Genomic DNA, 26,960 nt, shown 5'->3' with positions numbered 1-26,960 from the left:
GACCTAATTTGGATAAGCTGTCGAACATGAAATTAGTTAAACGAGAAAATCCCATATTTGTGGCCACTTTCTTTTGGTTACGTTATCTAATTTCAAGAAAAAATGTGGAGTTTTGGGTTTCTTAGCCAGGTATAGTCCTTCATCGTATTCATATAACTTATATCGTTCAACTTCTTAAAAAGGATTAACCCTGAATATGTTTTGTCTTTGTATGTGAAACACTTCATTTTCCGAACTCGTGGTTAGTAGAAAAAACCAACGCATCTTTTGAAACAACATTTGTACTAGCCGAGTAAGACACACATTTGGCAACAACATGAGCCAGGATTTTAGATTTCAATTCGCTCAGGCAACTTATATTGGTTTCGGATAGGTAGTATAAAAATCAAATTTCTTGTATTTTCTAGCGATTGATATACACAGCTCTTTGGGTTTTAAGGTAGTGTGAAAATACACCAGGATTAGACATTGCACAATAAACACGTTATAGCCAGGAAAGGAACAGGCCCTATCAACTGCGAAAACCTTGCTTTCAAAGTTGAGGCAATTTTCAGCAAAAAGCTTAGTTAGTGTCTAGAGATATTTAGACGGGGGCAGCCCATTTGGAGGAGCATTATAGCACGGAAAGGAGCCACAGGACAAAACCTTGGTATCAGATCTGCATACCTGCATGGGTACGCAAAACGTTTGAGGCAAACACACAGTGCTTCAACTGGCCCCACTACCACTCCAGTTGAGCCCTTGAAAACGTCTGGAATGTGTAATGCAGCAGCGAGCCTTTTTGTTATTTAAACCGAAACTTGACCTCACACTCATCCTCTTGCATCCCATCCAGGTCAAAACGTTCATATTTCCAATATGGAAGTCCAACATGCAGATTTCCGTGTCTATTTGCCTCTTGAGAAACAAGGAATTCATCATCATCGATCTCCTCGTCATCCTGCATGAGAACCCAAATTCCCTCCTCCATTTTCGATGCAAAATCAATTTTGTCGTCTTCCGTTAATAGAACACGCGAATGGGGGTGCCTCAACTCAGTTAGTACCCAGACCTCCATGAGCCGTCTTCACTTCAGTCGTCTTGTTTGCCGAAAAAAGCAAGTACTAGTTTCGTCATTCGTCATGCTTCCAGCAATGACAATGACCAAACATTGTCTTGCAAGAGCCCGCAATTTTTCTTGCCCAATAGATGACGTTATCCAGGAATTACTTTTTAGGGCCTTTTTGTTGCATGGCTCGCAATAAAACAATCACCCCTTTATGACAACTTAAAATAAAAGATACGGATATTGTGGCAATAAAGGTTTTCCTTGGTGAAAATACAGGTTGTATTGTAATACGGAATCTATAGAGGGACCTAAAGAAGAAATCGTACTTGACTGGAGGTTTATGATTCGGCGCACGGGTAGAAGTTTCCAGAAACAGTAATTAGGAAATCTTCTATTGAAAATCCGTAGCATTTCGATTGAACTACTGATTTTTTTCTTTGATAAAAGCCACTGTTTCCTATATTTTTTAAGCTAAAAACAACTATATATTAGAGCTCGTTCCAAATCTTCGATTTTCTGAGAAATAAACGTGTTAAATGTGCTGAAAGATAACATAAATTTTTAAAAAAAAATTGAACCACTAGTAAATTTATGAAAAAACTGCCTTTGTACTCAGTCAAAATTCTTCTGCGATTGTTAGGCATCTTTCGTGCGTCCATTTCCTCATTATGGCATAAAGTTTCTTTCTGCTATGTTGCCCTTGAAGGCAATCTGTCACGACGATGATTGATCATAAGAACAAAGGGATTTTTAATTGTTTCCAGTCCTCCATCAATTTTTGACATTTTAAAAAAAATGGCGGAGCGCTGGAATCGTGTTTAGGCTATTGTTCCAGCTATTGTTCTCGTTAACCAATCCAGAACGAGACAGATTGCCTTTAAATCATACCAGATTGGAAAGAAACAAGATTCCTTTCAATTTATTTAGACTTAAATAGAACAATTATTTAAGAACATTAAGGCTGGAAACTTTTTTGGTATTCTTATAAACTGATTGAGTGTAGGGACGTGGACTCTTCGTGGAGTTCGTTAAAATCTTGGCAGAATGCGATTCTGCAAGAAACTTCTACAAACACTGTGCCAAAGACAAAAATCTACTAAAATCTACTTAAAGACCTCGCAGTATATTATGTAATTAGCCCATTCAGGCTTCAGCTCATTTTGAAAGATCTTCTGTCTCATTTGTGGAAGGTTACTCTTATCATGTAGATGACTCATATTTATCAAAAATAGCACAAAACAATAAATGATCTAAAAAGCGAAACAATCTAAGGTTTTTCCAGAGTTACTCTTCACATACAAAATGCGACAGGTGTTATTGAGCAACACTGGGTTAGCCCCAATTCAACTTTGCTCAATCAAGAATTGATTTATTTGCACGGGTTTTCTTGTAGATTAGATCATGAAAGATTGATGTAAACCACCATGGGACCCTGGATGATGCGGAAAACAGTAGGAGCTCACAATTTCCTTTTCGATGCATTGAATAGGGCTTCAGAAAGCTAAACTGTGTGCTGAGGTAGAAGCTTTGCTTTTTAAATAAAAAGCGGTCTGTATTAGACTCAAATGTCTGCTGCAACGACGATCAGATTTTTAAGGAGTTCATTATAATAATACGAGGTGAGAAAACCACAAGGAGTTTTAGGGCAATCTAAACTGCTGCAGATGTGGCCCTCTGCACATCATGCTTTGAATCCTCAGTCGGAATTCGCGTTCAACACGGAGGTGAAATTGGTGCTATTGTTTATTCTCACTTGTCGTTGACAGAAACTATCGATGGTATCGGTGAGATAAAACGCGCTCAATTTGGTGCAGATATAAATCCAGACACGAGAAAAACAACAGTGGCAGAAAATTTCTTCTGTTTTACACGGAAACGCAAAGAAAAGACCAACTATCTCAGAAGTTATAGGCAGTTTTATGGTAAGTTGTTTTTGGTTTTTGTTTCCAGCAGGAAGCAGAAATATTAGATGCAGACTTTGATAAATCTCAGGAAACCCACCAACCCATTCGGTCTCAGTTTTTGATATTGTAAAATCTTCACTCGTCAGTAAGATCAGTCAAAAAGACAAGAACCTTGCTGAGTATTTGCAAACTGGATGCCTACTTTCTTCATGATTATGGGTTATCAACAACGAAGTCATAGTCTCTGATCATTATTCTGTCTATGCTGATCATTTTCAAATATCATATCAACGATTCTGGTGCGGGCAAAATTATCCATGGATATTTCTATTAGTTTCGTTTTGTATTTGTTTATTTATGTACAGAACGTTACTTGCTATAGGCCTAACTAATAACAAACGCAAAACGATTTCAAACCAGCAGATGTTATAGAAAGCCCACAGAGATCGTTGTAACTGACGTCCGGGATGCGGCCTGAGTGTGGAGATCAAAACCAAATGTGCAGATATATAAAGATAAAATGTAAACGTATTTTTGTCAAATGTTTCGTCCTAGCTAGAAGGTTGGCCTATGCTATTGCATTCTTTTAGCTGCCACACCTATGGCCACACCCTATATTTTGTGATAGCTGCCCTCTCACATGGACAACATGGATTTAAACATGATCTACGGCAAATCTATGGGTCAGTTCATATGTCAATATGCTGCGTAAAGGATTCGCTTTTTTAGAACAAAGGGGTTATAGGGATTTCAAAAGGTGATTCTGGATTTATAATAATGGGTCTAGTTGCGCCAAAGTTGTCACTTTCAGTATCAAAGTCTTCGAACAAACAAGTATGGGCTGCTACAACCCGGGACCCACTGCAAAGCCCTGAAATCTTATCATCGATAGCCTATTTATGGTAAAAAAAATTGCAAATTGCACAAATTTCGAAAGCAATGCCCAAGTGAAAAGGACAATTGAACTCAACGAAGGGCGCTTGCACTCGCACCAAACGGCCTTTACCTACACCCCTGTGTAGGCTCGTTGGTAGAGTCATGGACGCCTGTGTCAGGGGGTAGCGGGGCCAGTAGCCCCACTTTCTTACAAGTGTCTTTGTTGGTTGGCACTTCCAGTGTCAATTTAAATTTTCTGCAGTTGGCACTATTCATGGAAACGAATATGAGTAACTTGCAGTGGCTGACGTTCTATTTTTCCGATTACCTGATGAATATTTTGTGTGTTGGTCTCGATGTCCAAGTTCTTAAATCGAAAGCAGCAGGAGCTGTATCAAGATTACCAAGAGGGGGGATCCAGGGGTAAATGCCCTATCCTAATAGCTGCGACTCTGTTGACCCTGCTTGATACCAGCGGCGTAACAGAGGCATCTGGGCAGAGATCACGGAAACGGGGCGGCTGAAGGGGCTTTAGCCCCCCTTCCCGCCCATTAATTTCCAAAATGTACTTAAAACCACACAAAAAGATGCTCTGCTCTCGGTTTTTAGCATTTTTAGCAAAAAGTTGCCCTAAAACGTTTTAACCCCCTCAATCTGTAATGTGCTCAGCGGTCCTTGCATCTGGGACCCTAAGGAAAAACTGAGACGAGACCCATATTTAAGTATTGCAAGAAAGTTCCATCCATCACTGTATAGAGCATGTCAAGCACACAGCCAGATGTAAAAAATGAGAGCCCAAGCTGAGATATAGAGGCTTCAGTTGAATGACATGGATATAGAAATAATTTGATGGCCCCTGTTGGTCAAGTTTGGCACAAGCTTTGGCTGCAAATTCTGAAACTAGTTCGTTTTTCAGTTTGAATTAAATATGTTTGGTTATGAAATATTATCCAATGAATGATTATCTAAAAATTAGTCCATCAAGAAAACAAATAATCTTTATATGCATAGACATTGTCACGCCGGCAAGCTGTGTTACATTAAACGAAATTCAGCTCCTTTCTTAGAGAGTTTGCTTAAGGTTTTCAATTCATTCGAAACTCCGCTGCACACAGGACAGGCAGCAACGACTTTAGGGACTGCAGGGCCCGGGGCCAAAAACATCTGCGGGGCCCTTGTTCTTTTCTATCTTTATTCTTAGGTTTGGGGCCCCTTTTGGCTACCATAAGCGCGGGGCCTGAGGCCATGGCCCCCGGGACCCCTTGGACCCCCTCAAAACCGCCACTGAGCACAGGGACTCTCATATAATATGCCTTAGCTTGTTGCGAGGCATAGCAGCTGGATATGAATTTAAGCCCATGTTTTTCTTTATGGAGGCTTTTCAGAATTAAAGCATAAGTCGTTTTTTGAGGTGGTATAAATGACAGTGTGGAAAGAAAAACATTCTCGGACATTCTAACACGAATTTACAAATGGATTTGATGGTGGAAGTTCTATTGCACGTGTTCATTTATGAATTAATTTTTCTCCGGAATATCAAGATTATCTTTAGATAGGCCTGAAGGGAAGGGGCTTTACACATGATAATATACATAATTTTTATTAGGCACTTTGCAAAATCCTGACACACGAGTTCCTTAATTTTTTACCGAATTTTGATACAAAAAGTTTCTTAGCGATTTTATAAACACAAAAACCTAATTATACCGCCAGTCACTACATTTAAAGCATTATTTAGCATTCATTGAGTCAACAGTAAAAAACCGCCACCGCCACATTTTTCGTAGGAGCCCAAATTATATATAGAAATAACAACTCTGAAATTCCTTATTTCAGGAAAAAATTCGAAAGCACGAGGAAGATACAGTTTGATAAATCGGCACCAAATTTTTTAAAATTATTTTATAGGTTTTAGGTATAAAAATTGATGTAGTTTTAGTCTACTAGTCTGCCCCGTTCTTTGAAACAACCAAAGAAAGTTTAAAAGTTTTGAAGTATGATGATCTAAATCAAGCAGCATCTTATATCCGGTTAGCTCCGTTATAAACATCGAATGGTGGAAAATTGTTGTGAAATCATAAAAGCAACCAAATGTATCTGCATAAAGGCGGTTTGTTATGGGCGATGACTGTCAAACGTCCGGCCAAATGTCGTTTGATTATTTATACTTCTTTATGAATTCAAAATCAAATTAATACTTGAAGAGTGAATAGAGGAAAAGATTGCCAACCAAAATGTGTGTGCCATAGGGATCCAAAAGCGAACTGAAGAGAATGACAATCCGATTGGCTGATTTAATCGTGTTTGGTCCCCTGTATTTTTGTCAAAACAAAGTTTGATTTCCTGCTTCGGCTTAAGACTGTCGCATGGCGGAAGATGTGGTCTGTGCTGAAGGAAGACTGAAAGCGCTTGTCCGTCTTAAGGGGACCTATCTGATACTATCGGGGATTTTACCCGCATCCTTGCATTAATGAGCTATTGATATGTTTCATAGGGCTAGCAATGATGTTGATATATCCAAACCAGACTGGCTTATGCAGCCGGGACCAGGACGACAACAAATCCACGATGGGTTTGTCAACAGATTCCAACTCACTTGCTCCCAAGAGCAATTCCAACACAAGTTATGGAGAACAAATATACCACATGGAAGAAATGCATAAAAAAGAGGAAAAGGCAGATCCCGCTAAAACTTTAGAATTGCTTCACAATCCACATATGTGGAATTATGATGACTTTTCTTTTGAGCAAATTGGTGAAGGGTTTTTTGGCAATGTGTACAAGGTGAGTGTAAAGGAATTTTTGCCGACTAACCAGCTGACAACTGTGAAAAACTCCAATAATATCTTTTCTCGTTCGTTGTTTTGGACTGTAGACTCCAATAATATCGTATACGTTACAGTGCCTGCGTCAACCAAAATTTAATAATTTCGCCTCCATACCGTAATTAATTTTGTATTCCCCTGTCAAGCAGCAGAACCTGGAGAAACCAAAATAGCTTTCTGTGCCAGGTTTGAAGGATATTAATTTTTTTTGGGTTTTCTTGTGAAAACTTTGCCAGACAAAAGGAGGCATAATGAAAAAATGTTATCGTTTCACTATTTGCAACTTTTTTGTAAATTTTGTGCTTTGAGTTTGCAAGTAGTATTATTGATAGACAGGAATTTCAAATCTAGGAATGGAGGGCCAATCTTTTGAAACAGTTTTTGAGGATGTTTTTGTAAAGATCTATATCAGTTGCCCACAGCATCACCGGGTAGTGGATATTTTGAAGTAAAAGTTTTGTAGATAAGGCCTAAGAGATACTTGAAACGCTAATTTTCAAAGAGATACTATGTCTTCCCGAAGAATGTTTTTTATTTTGTTGGAATTTTTATTCGACAAAGAATGGGTTTTGAAGCTCTGGAAAGGGGAGATTACATGAACTCTTCTCAGCTAGATTACAAGATGAGATTCAATTTTGCTAATTTTCTCAGTTGCAAATAAGAAGCAATAGGTTTTTAATTCAAGGCATAACCCAAAAACTAAAGATACCTTCCTTCTTGAGAGTTTGGATAATGTTCATCTTAAGATTTGATGAGATAGTATGGGAAATACTAGAGATTGTTCAAAAAATTTTGAAGCTTAGAAGAAAACTGAGAGTTTAACAGAAGAGGCATTTTGCAGGGCTTCCAATCACCTCTAAATTTGGATAAAAAGAATGTTTGCGTAGGATTTTCTCTTGTTTAGCTGCCCATGTGTACATATACATATTTTTTAAAGTTGTATGTTATGAAAATTACTGTCTAGTTATCTTTCATAATGTGGTTGATGTCATATAGGCAGTGCTTAGGTAATGCTTTTGGTGTATATAGCAGGACAGACAGTTCTAAATTGTTACTCTGAGCTTCCTGTTTAATGAAACTGCCATGCTCAATCAGGCGTTATCACCAGGCATTAGGAAGAGTTGCCTAATAATCACATCAAGCATGAAACTCAGAGCAGTAAATTAAAACCATCCTGTTCTATTTACCAAAAGGGTATATAAATGGTCATTTGTAATTTTTTTAGCTTGGGTGCATACAATATCATCCACACTTAAGTCAAAGTTTTGGTAGTCTGAGACAACAGTATGGGTAATGTTTTCACTGTTTTTCTCATTCTCCCTTATTTTCTTTTCACAGGTAACCCATAAGCTAACAAGTCAGGTTTTAGTGTTAAAGGAACTGAAAAACACAACTGATGAAGACCATAAGACAATGTTTTCAGAAGAAATAAAAGCAATGCACAGACTTTGTCATCCAAATGTGTTAAAGTATGTGGTTTCATGTTTTTTATATCTCATTGTTGGGATTGTTTAGAAATAGGTGTTATGAGCTTTATGACATTTTTAAACAGCCAAATGAATAGTTAAGAAACATTCTGTACCATCCTGGGAAAGAGATTTGGTCTCTTGCGCTGTATCAAGAAGCAATTTAAACCCTTTTCATTGTATCAAGTTTTTTTCTAATTAATTCTCCAGGAAATACAATACATATTAGTGATTTCATATTTAGCTTTTCAATGAGCAATAAAAACCTTAAGTGTATTGGTTAGGTACCAAAGCCCCACCCAAAATTGTTTAAGAAATCAATCTAAGTTAAGCATATCATGTCTGAATTTTTTGCATTTTTCTACATTTTGATTCCTCACCTCCAACAAAGATTCACTGTCTGCTAGTTGTATTGTCTATCAACTTGGACAGGTTATGGAATTTACTTGATTAAACAGCAAAGGTACCCTGGGATACATTCTGTTTAGCATTAAAAGCAACATATCTTGTTTTCATGGGGTGTTAGCTCCTTCTCCTCCACCAGGGAGAGGGCACTGGACTACCTTTGTGTAAGAAGGTATGCTACACAAGAAAATGCTACGTATGCCACCAAAGAAGAATAAGAAAATATATATCTTTTCTAAGCTTTCTTAACTGCAAACAGTTTATAATGGTTCTCGAACCCTGAGTGGGTTCTTGAGTCTAAATAGTGCATATTGCATTGTTTTTTGGAAGCCTTCCTGCAATAGGAATAATTTTATACTACTGAAATATATCTGGCTTCCAGAGGCCATTATTTTATAAATTTATCTATGATCTTTCCATCTTCCACAAACCAGGATTTTCAAATATCCAGTGTTTAGTTTTGGTTGTGGTTAACCAGTTTTGATCAAACAAAATCTATCCAGTGCAGATAAGATCTCATTCTACCAAAGGTCTTCAGCTTGGTTTATTTAAGGAAAGAAAAAGGTTTTTGTTTAGATAAGGAAAAACAGTTGTTTGATTTTGTCTGCAGATTAGTATTGTCAAAGAATCTTGTTTTTTGATGACAGAACAGTTAAGAGCAGAACAGCTGTGCAATGCAGCACCTCTGCTCTTCAGTGGCATAACTAGAGGGCTCGTCAGTGCGGTAGCACTACCAAAAAGTTCAATAAATAAAAATTTTAGTGTTAAAGGAAAGAAAGCTTCCATTCACACTGATTAATTTCTCCCTTTCTATTGACATTAGTTAATGTTCAATAATCTTGTTGAAATCGATTTTGTTGAAATCAATAAAAATAATTATTTTCTCGACTTGAAAAGTATTATTGTCATTTCTAATACAAAGTGCTTCGAATTTCACTCTTTTGAAAAAATCCTGGTTATGGCCTGTTTTCCCCATTTTTAGTCTACTGACCTTTTTTAGGTCTTTTCAGGTCTGCTGAGCACTTGAATTGTAAGCCTAATCTCTTCAGTTTAAATACAGGCTTGGATATTGCATCTATTTCACTAACATTTTGAACATTCTTCAGTGGGTTTAATAAGTGTTGCTGAGACTCAGTGTAATGACCCTATACTAGGTAGTTATTAATTCCTATATGATCCATGGTATCAGGAAAACAGGGGCAGTATATTTTTAAAGGGGTTAAATGTCAAAGAACCACAGCTTCTGAAATATTTCCACACGTTTGGTGCTTATGGAGGGGGGCTAAGGGTCACACTATTCCCCAGGTGCTGTGCCCATTATGTTAGTATGTTAGTTGGATTTGTTTTCCCTAGAATGGAAAAAAATAGAACGTGGAAAACGTAATCAATTCTTTTCACGAGAATCAACCATAGATAGATCACCAATAATTTGGTTAAAACTAATTTACTTTGACTATTCAGAAGTATATTGAAACTCCAGAAGTTTTTGTTGAGTGTTAAAAGACTACCTGCGAAAAATTGACAGAAAAAGAGCTAAACGTAAATATTTTGATGGGATGTTTTGACTTTAAAGAAGTCGTGACAGCTGACTGTCTTTCGGCATGACGAATTTTTTTTCAAATAAGTCTATAATTTGAAAACTCTTAATTTTAGTTTCTTTTGAAATGTTCTCTTTGTTTTGGTAGCGCTAATGCTATTTATTCACACTATACAGCGTGTATTGACCTTGAGGGCGTGGTTTTTGAATTGCCAATCCCATCACCTGCACCCACATTGCTGTCCGTGTTAAAGTTTAACAAACCTTTAAGTCGCCCACTTATTCACCGCAGATCATATAAGCTCCATGTGCTTCAATGTCCACTTTTCCTACCTTCAGTGTTTCTCTTATAAAGTTGATTTGGATAATTGTGTATGTTACGGCCTATAAATCAGTATTTCTCTGTGATCTCTTAACGTTTTCAACTCTGTGATTGTGGAATACACAGATGAACTGACTTTGAATGTATCTAGGCTGTCGTTATACATCTGTTGTTCCTATCTCTGTAACTCTCTATGGTCTTTTAACTTTTCAGATGTGAAGGGCTAGCATGGCACAAGAACAGCCTATGTTTGTTAACTGAAGTAAGTATAATTCGCTGCGATTTCGCATTTGAGATCTTTCACCTAGCTATTCTTAACGAGAAAGACAGTGATCTGCTGCCAGGGACGCCGACCAATGGGCAAGGGCATTTGAAAAAAAATTCACAGCTTCAACTAATTCTTTTGTAGCTGTCATTTTATTTCGATTTTCTGTAGGCATCTTGAAAATTTTGTTGCAAGTTTTGAGAAGCTTCGTCATGAGTACGACACTAAAGTTAGGATTTCATATGAATCTCTTTGATAATGACAAAAGGCCGATGTCAAGAACACTTCTATGAAAAGGGCACTTTGGCCCCTTTGCCCCTTCTATCAAAGGGCAAGAGACTCCCCGTGACTCCCCGTGACTCCCCGTTGACTCCCCGTGACCCCTCTCCGGCGTCCCTGACTGCTGCAGGAGACTAGGAGCGAAAATTTATTTTTACCACCGCACCGTTGATTTTTAAATCTACCAACATATTGATTTTTAACCTTATAACTATATGTTGTGTAAACTTGATAATAATAAGGTTGCATTTGCATATAGATATCATTTTAAGCTCTGTTAATCTTATTTGCATTTCCTTTCGTCGGTTGTACAGACCTCGGCACCGACCATATCCCTCAAAAATTGTGTCCTTGCGGAAATAAGTCTCTTAGGCATTTGCGAGCAGTGGCAGCTCTGCGTGAGAGTCAATGAGTACAAAATATATTTGTAACATGATTTAAATACGATAGATTTATCTTATGAATTTTTTATTTTCACCCTGTTGTATACGAATTGAAATTCCTGACAATATTGAATTTAGTTTTTTCTATGCCAATAAAGCGATTCTCAACTGAATAAATTATTCCTTTTTGTTCACTTTTAGTACATTACTGGTGGATCCCTCGACGATTTGCTGACAAAAAAGAGCCCCTTATTAAGCACTTGGCAGGCGAAGTTATCCGTCGCGCTCGAAATTGCCCGTGGCATGCATTACTTGCATTCACAGGGTGTCATTCATCGAGATCTTGCATCGAAGGTATTTATTGCTAATCAATTCTTTTCGTGGATATCTGATTGGCGAATTATTGAGTGACGCAAGGCCCACTTACAAAACGCTACTAAAAATTTCCAAATTAGTTATTTTATTTCAGAAATTTCCCTCCCCTGGAGGAAGTTTCCCAGTTTTTCTTTTCTTCACCTTGCAACTTACACTCCGAGCCCGCTGCCAGTTTGCAGTCTTTGGTATGCGCTGCCAACTGGTAATTGCATTATTTTTGCTACAGATACACTGCATTTCCCAGTACATTCGAAAAACTTAGAAGATGAAAAGGCACACCAAAAACTTTTATGTTAAAGAAGCATTGGCATGTGTGAATTGAATGCTACAGGGGTGAATTTAGTTATACGAATGACTGCTGACTTCGTCACACAAGTCACCACATACTTAAATTTTCTCAATCTACAACACTCTGTACATTAATTACTTTTCCGTTAACCTGCAACTATGAAATATTTGTCTTAATGGCAGTGGCTGCATATTGATCTTAAATACCGTCTACAGTTATGCAATGTTTCCTGTTACATTGCAAAGTTGATGCTTTCAAGGTTCTTATTTGCTAAAATTGCAGGGCTAGACAGATTTTTCTTTGACGCAGTTTGAATAGCATTTTGTTATAAAGGATCGATCAACGTTCAATTGATCGACAAATATTAACATGAAAATCGTAAGGATTTACATTCTTAGTCATCCAAGCATTTGCCATAGTTGTAAAAACCAGTCTGATGTCTGCAGATATAGCAATAGAGTTTGTTTTGCCCTGCAGAACATTTTGATTAGACAGAAAGACGATTTTGGATTGCAAGCGATTGTTGCAGATCTCGGCCTCAGTCGCACAGTTGCAGGATTGGCTCTGAGGTAGGTGCCCTATGCTTTTTTGTGCTTTTTTTGTGCAAATTTGCTTAGATAAAGTGTTGGTTTATCCAGAAAGTAGATGTCATCTGTGCACTATCTTATCAGAATTGTTGGGAGAGGATTCGTGTTTTACTTTTATTTTGTGGTTCAGGATGGTGGTTTCACAGACAATAAGCTATGGCAGATGAGGAAATTTCTCCTTAATCATCGGCACTTCTTCAACCCAGTTTTAGTTTGTATTTAGACCCTTGCCCCCATATTTTAAAACTGTTTTTGCCAAGCTTTTCATGCAAATTTTCCAAGATTTCCATTGACTAATTAAAAGCAAGGTAATCCACCAGCACTGAAAATCACTCGAATTTTGTCAAGCTATTTTCCTCTTTATCGAATATATTTATTCTAATTCAAAGTTCCAGCATTGCACAAAACAGCAGAATCACATCATTTTATGATAATCAAAACTGCTTTGGCAGGTTTGCATGTCGGGCTAGAATTAAAAGTGACGACAGTACAACCAGTTTGTGTGAGTTTTAAGTTTTAGATACTCAGATTGAAGGAACAGTTTTAACTTGGAGTGAGAATTTTTTGTTGTAACCTTCGAAACGATCCTTGTGTGGATATTTCTTTCTATTCTCTTTCTATTCCAGCGAAGACGAATATTTTTTTGAAATTGTTGGATCTCCTTATCACATGGCACCAGAAGTTTTGAACGACAAGCCATACAACATGAAAGTAAGTTCAACTTATTGATTCGATCTGGCTTATTGTATTTTGCGAAAATTTTCGCATAATGCGAAAATGCGAAATTTCGCAAAATACAAGTTTCGAGGTGGTATTTTGTAAAATGCGAAAACTGATTCTGAAAACTTTATTTGCCCATATCAACGACCGAAAACAAGCAATTCATATTCAGGGCGACTCTGTTCATGCAAATAGCCTAGTTCATGTCCCATTTAACGTTAGATAACTCATGGACACATTTTGGAAAATGGTTCAAAAACCAACCACACCAAGGCCATGAACGGCCTAATTGTGAATTGCCCATTCCAGCGAAAGACGATAACAGTAAGCATCCCGGTGCTTGCTAATTGGTAATTGGTAAATACCCAACATTCTGCGTGTTCTGTGTTGTTTTAGGAGTAATTTACGCCTTTATCCACAAGGCCTATTTTCCTGTTTCCTTCCCGGTGAAACCCGCGTGGCTGGAAAAGGACGGGGGTGATGTCAAAAGATTTTCGCAAAATACAAAATGGCTGGGGGTTTTTGTATTTTGCGAAAACTCGCCAAACATTGTCGAAATGTTAGTTTTTATTTGAGAAAATGTACGGTAATGCTTTAGAAAGAGGCTTTGGGTTTTTTTGATAGTGTAGCAGGAACCTATAACAAAAAGGTGCATGCATTTTCTTTGGCGCCAGACAATGACTCACTTCTTAAAAGAAATTAGCAGGACGCCCATTATTTGTGTCATCAACGTGTGAAGACTTCCCTCTTCTCATTCATAATGACATTTTTCTTTTGTTCTACTTCCTGGGTGCCTATTTGTGCCAATCTGGTGACATTCCATGTGATTGAATTTTATCGGTTGGGCGAGTTTTCGCAAAATACAAAAACCCCCAGCCATTTTGTATTTTGCGAAAAATTTTTAATTTGATCGAATCTTTTGATGCCTACTCAATTGACAAGATTTTAAATACAGTCCAAAGCCTTTCGGTACAATTTCTCAAATAAAAACTAACATTTCGACAATGTCTGGCGAGTTTTCGCAAAATACAAAAACCCCCAGCCATTTTGTATTTTGCGAAAATTTTTTAATTTGATCGAATCTTTTGATGCCTACTCAATTGACAAGATTTTAAATACAGTCCAAAGCCTTTCCGTACATTTTCTCAAATAAAAACTAACATTTCGACAATGTTTGGCTAGTTTTCGCAAAATACAAAAACCTCCAGCCATTTTGTATTTTGCGAAAATTTTTTAATTTGATCGAATCTTTTGATGCCTACTCAATTGACAAGATTTTAGATACAGTCCAAAGCCTTTCCGTACATTTTCTCAAATAAAAACTAACATTTCGACAATGTTTGGCGAGTTTTCGCAAAATACAAAAACCCCCAGCCATTTTGTATTTTGCGAAAATCTTTTGACATCACCCCCGTCCTTTTCTAGCCACGCGGGTTTCACCGGGAAGGAAACAGGAAAATAGGCCTTGTGGATAAAGGCGTAAATTACTCCTAAAACAACACAGAACACGCAGAATGTTGGGTATTTACCAATTACCAATTAGCAAGCACCGGGATGCTTACTGTTATCGTCTTTCGCTGGAATGGGCAATTCACAATTAGGCCGTTCATGGCCTTGGTGTGGTTGGTTTTTGAACCATTTTCCAAAATGTGTCCATGAGTTATCTAACGTTAAATGGGACATGAACTAGGCTATTTGCATGAACAGAGTCGCGCTGAATATGAATTGCTTGTTTTCGGTCGTTGATATGGGCAAATAAAGTTTTCAGAATCAGTTTTCGCATTTTACAAAATACCACCTCGAAACTTGTATTTTGCGAAATTTCGCATTTTCGCATTATGCGAAAATTTTCGCAAAATACAATAAGCCATTCGATCTCTAGCTACTTGAAATCATTTTCTCACGTCTAACGATTTTGTGATCTTTTGTGTAGTCTTAAATGACCGCAATTAAAAAACATTGTGTAAGTCTGCTCTTTGAGTGGTTTCTGACTTAATGTTAATCCATAGATTTATGTCTTCTCCGTGAGAATTTTTCGATGCACCAAATGCACCTTATCATTCGAGAGGATCATAACACATGCCTCTATTTTTCTAACATTACTTGTAGCCTTGTACTCTTTTATTAATTACAAACTGATAAAAAAACATCCATCTTTTGCCGAGATCTTTAAAAAGTTCCATAACATCATTTTATATTGTACTTCAAAGACCTCTTTGCATTATTTTAAGACGATAAAGCCTTCAGGTGAAAACCTTACCCATTTCTGAACGATTTACACCAAAGGCCTCTTTGCTCTAATAAGCAAATTCTCAGCGAGGCTTCTCTAAAAGGCTACGCTTGCTATCTTATCTTGTTAAGTATTCTTCAAGCGCTAGTTCAAGATACGTATTTAATTGCAGAGTTGTGCTCAAAAAGAAACATCTTCCAGGTTCAACATCAAAAATTTCAATTCTGAGACTTCCATTCTGTTAACTCTAGTCTCAAACTCTCTACTCTAAGTTAAATCACACGTGCATATATACGTTTTACAATAAGTATAAAAATAGCGTAACCAATAGGAATTAAGAAAAACAATTCGTCAAACCAATCAGATTTTACCAAAACATAAAAAGTTAAATCTCTCTAACAATAGATTGACGCCAATACTCAATACCTGTGAAGCTTGAATCTTGAGTCAGTTTCCTAACGACTCTTGAAACGAGGTTATTACGTGCATTGCGTGCATTAAAGTCATGAGTAAAGAAAATACCTTGAGTCACAAAGCTAAAGCCGATAAGCTCAAACTAAATGAATGAAATATTGTTAACTACATCCATACAAAAATAATAATTGCTGTGCGTGGAGTTTTCCCCGACATTCCCCCCTCCTTGACCCAGGTTATGGGTCAAGCATAAGCCTAGCCCGCCAACGCGCATCCAGGGCCGCAGCACGAGTGGGTCTCCCTTCTGACTTATCACCACTCTTCACACCATCCTTCTTCCCATCTTCTCTCAATTCATCATTCGCCTTCAACATAGATTCATCTTTCCTCTCTTTTTTGGCATTGTCTCTTACTGAAATTTCAAGTGGAATTAGTCGTTGTAAAGGTCTACTAAGAGTTTCTGGTTTGCCCCTACCTGTTTTCCGAACTACGGCTCCTCTTACTTTCCCATCCCGTCCCATCAGTAACTCCTCAATGATGGCTGTTTTCCACTGTCCGCGTTTTATGTGGTCCTCCTGCAGCAAAACCAGATCTCCTAACCTCACCTGTAAATCAGCGTTCAGTTTCAGCTTATGGAATTCCCTCAGGTCTGTTAAGTATTCCCTTTGCCATCTACTCCAAAAATGAGATAGTCTTCTAGTAACATACAAAAATCGTTTCGTTAATTTATCTTTAATATCCTCCTCGTCAAAAATTGGATCGATTCCCTCTGAAAGAGATGACAATCTATAACCATAAATAAGATGAGATGGTGTTAAGGTAGTTTCTAATTCATCATATAGATAAGTTAGAGGCCTAGAATTCAAAATATTTTCAACCTCTGTTAATACTGTCTGTAGTTCATCAAATGATAATCTAGCATTCTTTAAGACCTTCCTTAGACAACGCTTCACGGATCCTACCATCCGCTCAAAGTATCCTCCCCACCACGGCGATAGGGGTAAATTGAATTTCCATTTGATCCTTCTATGCACTAAATATTCGACAAACGTATGATCCTTGGCAAGTTTGTTGAGCAGCTTATTTGCAGCCTTAAAGGTTTTAGCATTATCCGTGTTTATGAGTCTCGGTGTCCCTCTTCTAGAGCAAAATCTTCGAAAACAATTCATGAATGTTAATGTATTCAAATCATCAACCAATTCTAAATGAATAGCTCTAGTTACGCAGCATGTGAACAGAGCTATATACGCTTTCCGCATGTCTCCCTGGCCTGTTTTTACAAACAAGGGTCCTGCAAAGTCTATCCCTGTGTTGCTAAAGGGTAAAGATTTAGTAACTCTAAAATCTGGCAGTGGCGCTATATTAGGTGCAGGAAGCGCCTTTGCATCAAACCATTTACATGTTAAGCATCTATTTAATACTCTCTTAACTTGTTGTCTACCTCTTGGTACCCAAAACCTAGATCTGAGTTCTGCAAGGGTTGAACGAAGTTTGTTATGAAATACCCTTTTGTGGCAATCTTCAATCACAAGATCAGTAAATCTATGATCCCTAGGTAAGATTATAGGATACTTACTACCTATATCTAAATCTGCATTTTCTAACCGACCTTTGCATACTAAAACACCAGATTGATCAACTATGCCAAGTTGCACTGACAATGCTTGAAAATCTTGCCTATTTCTCAAGGCCTTCTGCACATCCTTAATCCATACATGCTCTGCAGCTTCTATCTCCTCTGTACTCAAATTTCCAATGTTTAGGACTTTATTCATACTCCTTCCCCTTAAGTTATTTATAAACCTCAACACATATCCGGTCACTCTTAAAAGTTTACCAAGAGTTCCATGTCGTTCTACATCTACTATACTACCCACTCCAACTCTATCTGTGTTAGTTGTAAACAATGATGTAGCATTCTTCCTTCTTTCTACTTCAATATCTGCAGAGTCTACTGATGGTGAAAACTTAGGCCACTTACTTTCATCCTCACAAAGCCAAGTGGGGCCCTCCCACCATAATCTGGAATTCTTAAGGAGCGTAGCGGAGACTCCCCGGGAACCCAAATCTGCAGGGTTGTCTGTGCCAGCAACATGAGCCCAATCTTCTTTGCTAGTTAATGAGAGAATCTCGTTAACTCGGTGCTGGACAAACTGTTTCCATTCCCCATTATTGTATATCCAAAACAGGGCTGTCTTACTGTCTAACCAATATTTTACCTTATCAAACTGAATCTGTGGGCTTAATGCATTCTTAACTGTATCAATTAATGTGGCTAATACTCGAGCAGACATTAATTCTAGACGGGGTATGGACAATGCTTTTAAAGGCGCAACCCTGGTCTTGGCACTTAACAATTTAGTATATGTCCCTTGTTCAGTCACACAAACGAGATAAACCATGGCACAATAGGCTTTCTGACTGGCATCTGCAAACCCATGTAGTTGATAACTTAAAACATCCCCCTTCCTGTCCTCTAAAACACATCTAGGAAAGGAAATTGTCCTAGTTTCCCTAAGATCTTCAAGCCATGTTTGCCAAACCAAAACCTTTTCTTGTGGAAGAGTATCATCCCATCCCAATTTTTCTAAGCACAGCTCTTGGAAAAGAATTTTTGCCGTGACAACCACTGGACTTATCAACCCAAGTGGATCATAGAGTGATGCTAAAGTACTAAGAATACCTCTCTTAGTTGCACAAACACTATCGTCTGCTTCCTTGCCTACCTTATAGAGATCAAGGTCTAGTCTGTCCTTCTCTATTTCCCAACTGATACCTAAAACTTTTGTTTTTCCTTCTAAAGTATCTAATCCTAGTGTTTCCTTAGCATAAGACTCTTCTGATGATACACTGACATCCTTTACTTGCATTTCATTGCCTTCTGTATCTGCTATTTCCTTAGCTACCTCACTACTGTTAGTCTTCCACTTTCTTAATGTAAATCCTCCATCTTTCATTCTACTCTTGGCCTTTCTATAGAGATCTACTGCCTCAGAACTATCCTCACACCCAGTCACTAAATCATCAACAAAGAAACCTCCTATCAACTTGCTAACAAACTCCGGATCTTCTTCCTTATACTTCTCTATATGATTCCTAAGTACACAATTAAGCAAAAATGGAGAAGAATTACATCCAAAAACAACTCGATTAAATCTATATACTATAACTTCTGAATCATCATCATTTATGTCCTTATACCACAAAAATCTAAGACAATCTCTATCTTCCTTATGTATCTCTATATTGAGAAATGCCTTTTCTATGTCCCCTACAAGAGCAACAGGATTAATTCTGAATCTGAGAAGGACATCAAGGATCATTGGGGTAAGTGATGGGCCAACATGCAAACAATCATTGAGGGATACTCCCAACTTCCTATCCTTACAAGAAGCATCATATACTATCCGCACTTTGGTCGTTTCAGCATTTTCCCTTATCACAGCTCTATGTGGGAGATAATGCACTTTCCCCTCAGGTTCAAGTTCTGCTACTTGTTCTATTATGCCCTCCTCTACTTGCTGGGAAATTATTTCATCATACTTCTTGAGAATTATTGGGGTTTGCCTTAACTTCCTAACCTGGCTCTTCATTCTTAGCATACTGATATTGTAATTGGTTGGTAAAGGCTTATGACCAAGCTTCCATGGAAGACCAACTGAGTATCTATGACCTGTAAACTTAATATTATCGAGAACACCTTCATGTACCTTATTGGCCTCTCTAATGCCTATACTATCAAGATCCCATAATCTATTAAGCTTATAATCAAGGTCTAGGTTCCCTACACTGGAAAATTTAGAAGTTTCATCAACGCAAAAATTAACCTGGCAATCTGAAGAGTAAATATGATCAAGTTTCTTACCTTTGAGAGGTCCAGATAGCACCCATCCAAGACTAGTCTCTACAGCTACTGGTTCTTGTTGCCCCCCTCGTATTGTTCTACCCTCTTGGAAAGACCAAATCCAATCTGAGCCGATGAGACAATCAATTTCCAACCTATCTTGTTTCCTGCAATAGTCTGAAAACCATACATGCTTTAAATGCTCATAATCATGCTTAACCGATTCAACATGAATGTTAGGAATTGAAGAAATGTCTTTAACTACAAAAGCCTCAATAAAAACATTCTTCCCTCCATTCAGTGGACTGAGCGATAACTCTACTACATCTCTCTCAGCCACATCTGCTTCTCTACTCCCAAAAGCCTTTATTCCTAAAATCTCTTTCCGCACTGGCCTTAATTCATTTTCGCAAACAGCTTTTTCTGTGATGAATGTTTTGTGACTCCCTGTGTCAAACAAAACTCTCACTTTACATTCCCTTTTATCATTCACCACAGCCAACGCTGTTTGCAAGGCCACTCCCCCTTCAGATCCAGTACTTCCCACCCAGGAAGATGCTTGGGGGTTGAGGGGTGCGCTGGGAGCAGTATCATTACGCAACGAGTCCTTAACATGGCCTAAATTAGGACAAATCGAAACATGGTGATCGTTTTTCCTACATAACGAACATTCTTTTCTAAGCTTACATTTGAAGGCTCGATGTCCTTGTTTAAGACATACAAAACATCTAGCAGTCTTAACTAAAATTTTCTTACGATCCTCCGGATCTTTGATCTTCTGGCATTTGGTCGATTCATGGAAGGCATGGCAAAACAAACACTTCTTGTTATCATTACCACTGGGGTTTTCCCTTTCGGTCAACAGTGCTGCGGTTGTGGTTGTAGAGTGGTGCTTCATTTCTGCCCTCCTTCCAGCCCCTGTCTGGGGGAACGGTTGGTTCATTATTGGGAAATGTCCTTCCAGCACGTCCAATTCCTTCTCGAATGCTACCAACATTTCGCCCAAATTCCATTCCATGTGATTGTCGCCAAATCTTATCATATTGTTCCTTATGCTCTCCGGGATCTTCGACATCAGCACTGGCACAACAACGCTGGAATATGACTCCTTGTCGATCTCTTGTGCCTCCATCGCACGAAACTTCGTCTCGATTTGATCATGGAGATTACGTAATCGATTTGCGTTTTTTTCGCTGAATACGGCTGGCAGATTTATTAGGTCGTTGATTAATGCTCTTTTGATGACATTTGTCTTGCCAAACCTCTTCGTTAACAAATCTACTGCAGCATCGTAATTAGCATCGGTTAACGCAAATCCCGTGATAACGCTCCGGGCTGGCTCTTCAAGGTAACAGCGCAAGTATTTGAATTTATCTACCTTGGCTAAATCTTCATCGTCGTGGATTGCACTTTTGAAGCCATCCCAGAACTCTTGCCATTCAGGAATATTCCCCGAAAATTTTTTCAATTCCAGCTGCGGCAGTTTGACTTTCCTATGATATCCTCTGGCCGAGCTTGTGGATGACTCAATGGAGCTTACACTTTCCAAAGACGAGCTTCTCTGAAGATTTGGTTTGGTCTGCGGGGTTGACGATGAATTCTTTTTTAATGCTTCTTCCAACAAGAAAATGTTGTATGTGACCTTCTCTCTAATTTCATTTGCCTCTTCTGCTTCCTTCTCGCAGGCCTCGTCGTCATTGTTCTCAAACATTATCTCTAAAATGCCATCGTCCAACTCTTTCAAAGTGCCCAATTTCTCTCTTATATCACTGAGCAGTTGCTGAATCCTGATAACATCGACATCCTCTTGCTTTAAAATATCGTCGATTTTGTTCACTGTTTTCGTTGTCGTTGCACGATACGTTCTTCGTTTCTTCTTCAGCTTCTCGAGAGCGTCTGCCATATCCAACTCTGAAATTTCTATCCGGCTCGGTGGACCAGTTGTTAAGTATTCTTCAAGCGCTAGTTCAAGATACGTATTTAATTGCAGAGTTGTGCTCAAAAAGAAACATCTTCCAGGTTCAACATCAAAAATTTCAATTCTGAGACTTCCATTCTGTTAACTCTAGTCTCAAACTCTCTACTCTAAGTTAAATCACACGTGCATATATACGTTTTACAATAAGTATAAAAATAGCGTAACCAATAGGAATTAAGAAAAACAATTCGTCAAACCAATCAGATTTTACCAAAACATAAAAAGTTAAATCTCTCTAACAATAGATTGACGCCAATACTCAATACCTGTGAAGCTTGAATCTTGAGTCAGTTTCCTAACGACTCTTGAAACGAGGTTATTACGTGCATTGCGTGCATTAAAGTCATGAGTAAAGAAAATACCTTGAGTCACAAAGCTAAAGCCGATAAGCTCAAACTAAATGAATGAAATATTGTTAACTACATCCATACAAAAATAATAATTGCTGTGCGTGGAGTTTTCCCCGACATATCTGTCTGATATAAATTTGTTATTCTTATTTTAGGCTGATGTTTTTTCGTATGGCATAATGTTATGTGAGATGATTACGATGTGTCCTGGAGCAGATCCTGATGATGTCCCTAGAAGTGATGTATGTAATGCATACTTACTTTGTGCCGTGTTATTTTGTATATATTGTATCTTCATTTATATTTATGTTTTCAGTGGTCATTACACAGTTGAATCCAAGGTTCTGAAATGTTAGGAGAGCCTAGCCTTCTTGCTTACTTTAATTTATGCATAAGGCTTCAAATTATAGCATTTTAAAGCAGTCTGTCCCTATTGTGCTCAACTTTTATTTCACTGGAGTGAAATTCACGCATCGTTGAGCTTGATCGAGTTAAACGAATTAAACCAATCAGATACAACTTTGATTCCGGAGTTTTTGAATCAAATGGCTGTGTTTCCATTGCAGTGAAGGTGTGGCTAGAATAAACTTGGTTTGTTTGGTTTTCACCCTCGTTTGGTTTGTGTGACATATATCAATAGCGAAAGTAACTAAATCAATTCTAGTAGTTAAACTAGCTCCCCTACGAAGCCTGCTACGCGGGCTTGCCAGTGGCCCTACGGTAGGGTACTTAGATTAGCTTCGGAAAAGACAAGAGGTGTATTAACCTCGATTTGAAAAAAAATTGGCTCCACACAGGTCACGTGATAAACAAATTGCTTGCACTCTTGTGCGCATTAAATTCGCACTCCTGTGACTATCGCTAGGAAGGGGGGGGGGGGGAGCCTGAAATAGAAAGGGAGTAATCTTCGTGCCTTTTCTGATAGCTTTTTGTGAATCGCAACAATTGTTCGGTGTGAAACTACAATATCACATGCGCCAACATTGCGAGAACTTACATAGAGACTATAATACTGGTGCTTGTTTCAAATCTGATGTCAAAAATTTAGTACAAAGAAGTTTGAAGTGTTTTGATACGTGGTTTTCATCTAAATAGATATATAATTGTTGTACACTGGGCTTTGTTAATCAAAAAAAGGAAGTTTAAAGTACTAACGGTTGAGCAATATAGAAGAAAATACGTATTTATGAGCAAAATATATCAATAAATCTTAAGTCTGAAGTAAGGGGTTTTTTAAACACCATAAGTTCACGAAGATTCATTGAATTGGCTGCTAATGTTTTGTGGAATATAGCGAAGCTGCGTTTAATGGCTGAAAGATTTTTTGCGCCAATGGTTCTTGCTTTCGCGTTTTTTAAGAATAACTTCAAAATAAGTGGATTTTTGCATTTAAATGTTTTTCACAAATATATTCTAACCTTTTTTACAAGCAACTAATTTTTTTAATATTTATTACTTCTTCTCTTCCTTTGTAGGACTTTGGATTAGCTGTGGAGAATTTTACAGAAGTTGCTGCTGACTGTCCGTCGAAATTTCTTGACTTGACCATCAGATGCTGTCAGGTATTTAATAGGCTTTTCTTTTTTTGTTTTGATCAAATTTTCTTCAAGCGCATTTCAGACTAACTGTTTCAGTCAACTTGCTGAAAAAACGGTGTCTTTTTCCAATAGTAGCACCTTTTGTTTGAGCTTTTAGACATGTTATTTAATTTTCTCCCATTTGTCGTCTAACCAGTTATTCTAACAATGCTGGCTCCGACATGTTTTTGGACATTTGTTATTAGCAGACACTTCTTTTCTCCCTTTTCCCTTCTCTTTTCCCTTCTCTTCCCGTTACCCTTCCCTTCCCGTTATCCTCCTCTTCCCGTTACCCCTCCATTCTCTCCCCTTCCCCTCCTAGATTTGCATGAAGATAAACAATTTTAAGAGCTCATAAATCCCGTAGCGGAGTTTTTTCCCCATATTGAGTCACTGATCCACCCAGTTTATTGGATGTGGCCTACAATTTTCTTTGATATAACCGTCGTATATAATTATCAGTGCTACTTTATAAGCATGATATCAGAACTCCGCTTTGATAGATGAATCCCAAGGAGCGGCCATCATTTCAAAATATTGTGAAGGCATTGGATATCATTCTTGACAAATTCATCGAAAATGACGAAGAAGCACAGATCGAGGACAAAACAAGTTTTGATTACGTCATCGATGCCAGCCTCATGTGCACGTGTCGCTCGTTTGAAAAGGGCGAGGTTATTGACGACACGCTAGGGGTTGAAAACTTTAAAGATCGTTTCGGGTCTGTCCGAATGAGAGCATCGCGACGAGTTATAAAATCCAAACTTGCTAGATGCCCGCACTGTGGCGGAAGAATTTTGAAAGGTCAGGGTATTGGAACAGAAGACGAAAAAGGCTCGGAGGTTGAATCAGAGAAAGGGACTTCGATACAGGCTGTAGTTCCTCTGAAGAATGAAGACAGTGCATCCTCACCAAGGAACGAGTTCATTACTGGCGCATTATTGAATGAATCTCAAGGTACTCTCGAACTATCACAGCTTGTTGATAATACTCCCGGTAAATTGCCTAGGTTTTTCAAAAACCTTCTCAAATCTAAGCGAGGAAAAATCCGTTCGAAAGATGTTAAAAGGAGATGGCGAAAGAGTCTACATGATTTATTTTCACCAAATTCAAGTCATACTGAAGCGGCACTGAAAGCAGAGCAAGTTGGGTGTGAAAATGATGATGTCGCGTCGGTCCCTGCCGGTATGGGAGTTTCGCCAACGCGGAATGACAAAAGCGATAAAGGCGAGAAACAAGATAAGCCCGAGAAACACCGAAAATTAAGTAAATTTCGAAGGAAATCGGAGCATAAAACTCATATCGATTTACGCAAAATGTCTTACAGCAATGATGACTTTGATAGCGGCCCTTCAGCATCGAGCTCTACGGTGTCCAGTCCACGCTCACCTAGTGCAGTTGAAGATGTAGATTCAGGGACTGTTACTGACGAAAATACAAAGACGCTGGCCCGATCTTTCCCTTTGCAGTCACACGTTCCTCAAGAAGCATCTTTTGCGAGGGCACTCGCTGTTTCCGTCGATTCTTTAGATAAGCTCGGTATCGGCGAGTCTACCGAGAAACCTCGCGATCGTCGGTACAGCATGCCGAGCCGAAAAATGCGTCATGGTCGAACCCGTTCGGTTGAATCACCACACCCACCGCTTCAAAAGAAAACCTCCAGCTCAAAGCTTCTCAGCTTTTTAAAGAGGAAGTCTTCTGGAAATCTACGCGAACAAAAGTTGTAAAGTAAGAATTAACGTTGAAAGAATATAAATGTGCTACTTATAAATAATAAAAAGTTTAATTCATATATCGATATTTTATGTTAAATTGTACAGTTGTATGATTTAATAGTCTGATAATTGCTCCTGATAATTTGAAGGGGCCCCACTTTTTCCGATATAATAACCCGTGTCTACTGACATCAGTATCAAATCACACCCCATGATGCATTTTTACAACTTTCCACACCACCCAGCAGTTTCTCCAGCAATACCACTTGTGAATATATGTAAAATTCTTCGGTATTACCTCGCGTTTCTTTTTCATTTTTAAAAGTGTGCATTTGCCAATTTCTTTGGAATGCGATCTTTTGAATTATCACACTCAGGAATCTTCATTTGTTCAACTTTTCTTGATTTCATTTTTTAAACTGTAGACCACATCACTACCGATTGGAGCAAAGGATTTTTATTTTCCCTTCACTTTTTAGCCTTTCATTAGTTTGTTTATTCAGTTTAAATGGTTGGAAAAATTTTTTACATGTTGATTTTGCAATTTTTGCAGCCAACACCGCTCTTACTGTAGTCGTGGGCGAATTTGAGGCCTCATTGAAATCGTTTGAAGTTTGTAATTACATTTTTTAGATGCGTAGATACTAAACTTTTGAACTGAAGTATAGAGCTGAACTGGCCAGTTATTCAAAATAGCCTTAACCTCACGTAATATTTTACTAGCTTGTGCATTCCAAGAAAATATTGTCTGTACAGTTTTAGGGCATTGTGAATTCCTTTTCCAATTCGGATAGTTGTAACCATCCCAAAGCTGTAGGCTTTAAAGTTTTATGTGAATTTTTTGAATTCAGGCTCCTCAAAGCTTCCAAATTAAACATTTTCGATATCTGGCCAGTTCCTTATGTTATGTCACTGGCTCTGCACTATCAGTCATTAGTTTTCTTCATAATTTATTTCGTGGACTATTGAATAATTAACTAATTATTTTTGACAAGCTTTCTGTACTTAGATCAATGTAATTCTGTAAATAACTAATCTAATTCGGGGTTGTATAGTTCTAAATTATTAACACTAATTTATAATTTTATTGTAGAGCGTTCATAAGTATATATCATGAATAATACAGGCATTCAATAGGAAAATGGAATGCAAACCATAATAAAATTGACAGGCTGATTCACCTTGTTTGTAAACATCTGAATAGTCAAAAACACAATGATAAATTTGTCAAAACATCAATTTGTCTAATTTTTCTTGCCTTATTTTGCCCTTTGACTCGCATATTTCTATTTTCCTTCAAACTTTGCACTATACAGCAATCTTCTTTTCTTTTTTGGGCTTCCTTTGATCTTGGATCAGGTCCTAGATCGAAAAAACAACACTTGCTCTGCTCTCCAGTCACGATTTCTTTCACATGCCTAACGATTTTTGTCAGTTTTTGACATTGTCTTTTGACATTCGACCAAAGTTTGAAAAACATGTCTCTACAATTCCAAACTACATTGCATTTTTGCTGAGGATGTATCTAATATATTACACTTATGTAATGTACAGCCAAGAGAAACACGACA

At 38.0% G+C, this 26,960-nt stretch overlaps 2 protein-coding genes across 3 annotated transcripts; one reads left to right on the top strand and one right to left on the bottom strand.

Annotated features, from left to right (window-relative positions):
• Positions 1-2,714: 2,714 nt before the first annotated feature.
• On the top strand, positions 2,715-26,835 carry LOC135695134 (uncharacterized). The gene is made up of 10 exons (XM_089115347.1): positions 2,715-2,970; positions 6,323-6,612; positions 7,992-8,122; positions 10,597-10,645; positions 11,512-11,664; positions 12,452-12,543; positions 13,188-13,272; positions 22,253-22,339; positions 23,573-23,659; positions 24,178-26,835. Exons 2-10 carry the CDS (start codon positions 6,331-6,333, stop codon positions 25,399-25,401), a joined length of 2,190 nt encoding a protein of 729 aa, XP_088971473.1. The 5' UTR covers positions 2,715-2,970; positions 6,323-6,330; the 3' UTR covers positions 25,402-26,835.
• On the bottom strand, positions 15,661-21,687 carry LOC135694959 (uncharacterized). 2 transcript variants are annotated; one of them, XM_089115346.1, is made up of 2 exons: positions 19,791-21,687; positions 15,664-16,694 (listed from the first exon to the last, which is right to left on the bottom strand). In XM_089115346.1, the coding sequence occupies exons 1-2, from the start codon at positions 21,670-21,672 to the stop codon at positions 16,162-16,164; spliced, it is 2,415 nt and encodes an 804-aa protein (XP_088971472.1). In that variant the 5' UTR covers positions 21,673-21,687; the 3' UTR covers positions 15,664-16,161. The 2 variants fall into 2 exon arrangements, with proteins under 2 accessions (XP_065069939.2, XP_088971472.1); XM_065213867.2 differs by having other exon boundaries at positions 15,661-21,687.
• Positions 26,836-26,960: the final 125 nt, after the last annotated feature.

Source organism: Rhopilema esculentum, unplaced genomic scaffold, assembly GCF_057945365.1.
Source record: "Rhopilema esculentum isolate cy_ngs unplaced genomic scaffold, ASM5794536v1 HiC_scaffold_27, whole genome shotgun sequence".
Taxonomy (NCBI): domain Eukaryota; kingdom Metazoa; phylum Cnidaria; class Scyphozoa; order Rhizostomeae; family Rhizostomatidae; genus Rhopilema; species Rhopilema esculentum.
The sequence above is the reverse complement of the archived record's forward strand: the minus strand, read 5'-3'. Positions and strand labels throughout refer to the sequence as shown.

Coding starts and splice junctions, on each gene's coding strand:
- LOC135695134 (XM_089115347.1), top strand. CDS start 6,331: ATGATGTTGATATATCCAAACCAGACTGGCTTATGCAGCCGGGACCAG. Junction 6,613..7,991: donor TTTTTGGCAATGTGTACAAG/GTGAGTGTAAAG, acceptor TTCTTTTCACAG/GTAACCCATAAGCTAACAAG. Junction 12,544..13,187: donor GTTGCAGGATTGGCTCTGAG/GTAGGTGCCCTA, acceptor TTTCTATTCCAG/CGAAGACGAATATTTTTTTG.
- LOC135694959 (XM_065213867.2), bottom strand. CDS start 21,672: ATGGCAGACGCTCTCGAGAAGCTGAAGAAGAAACGAAGAACGTATCGT.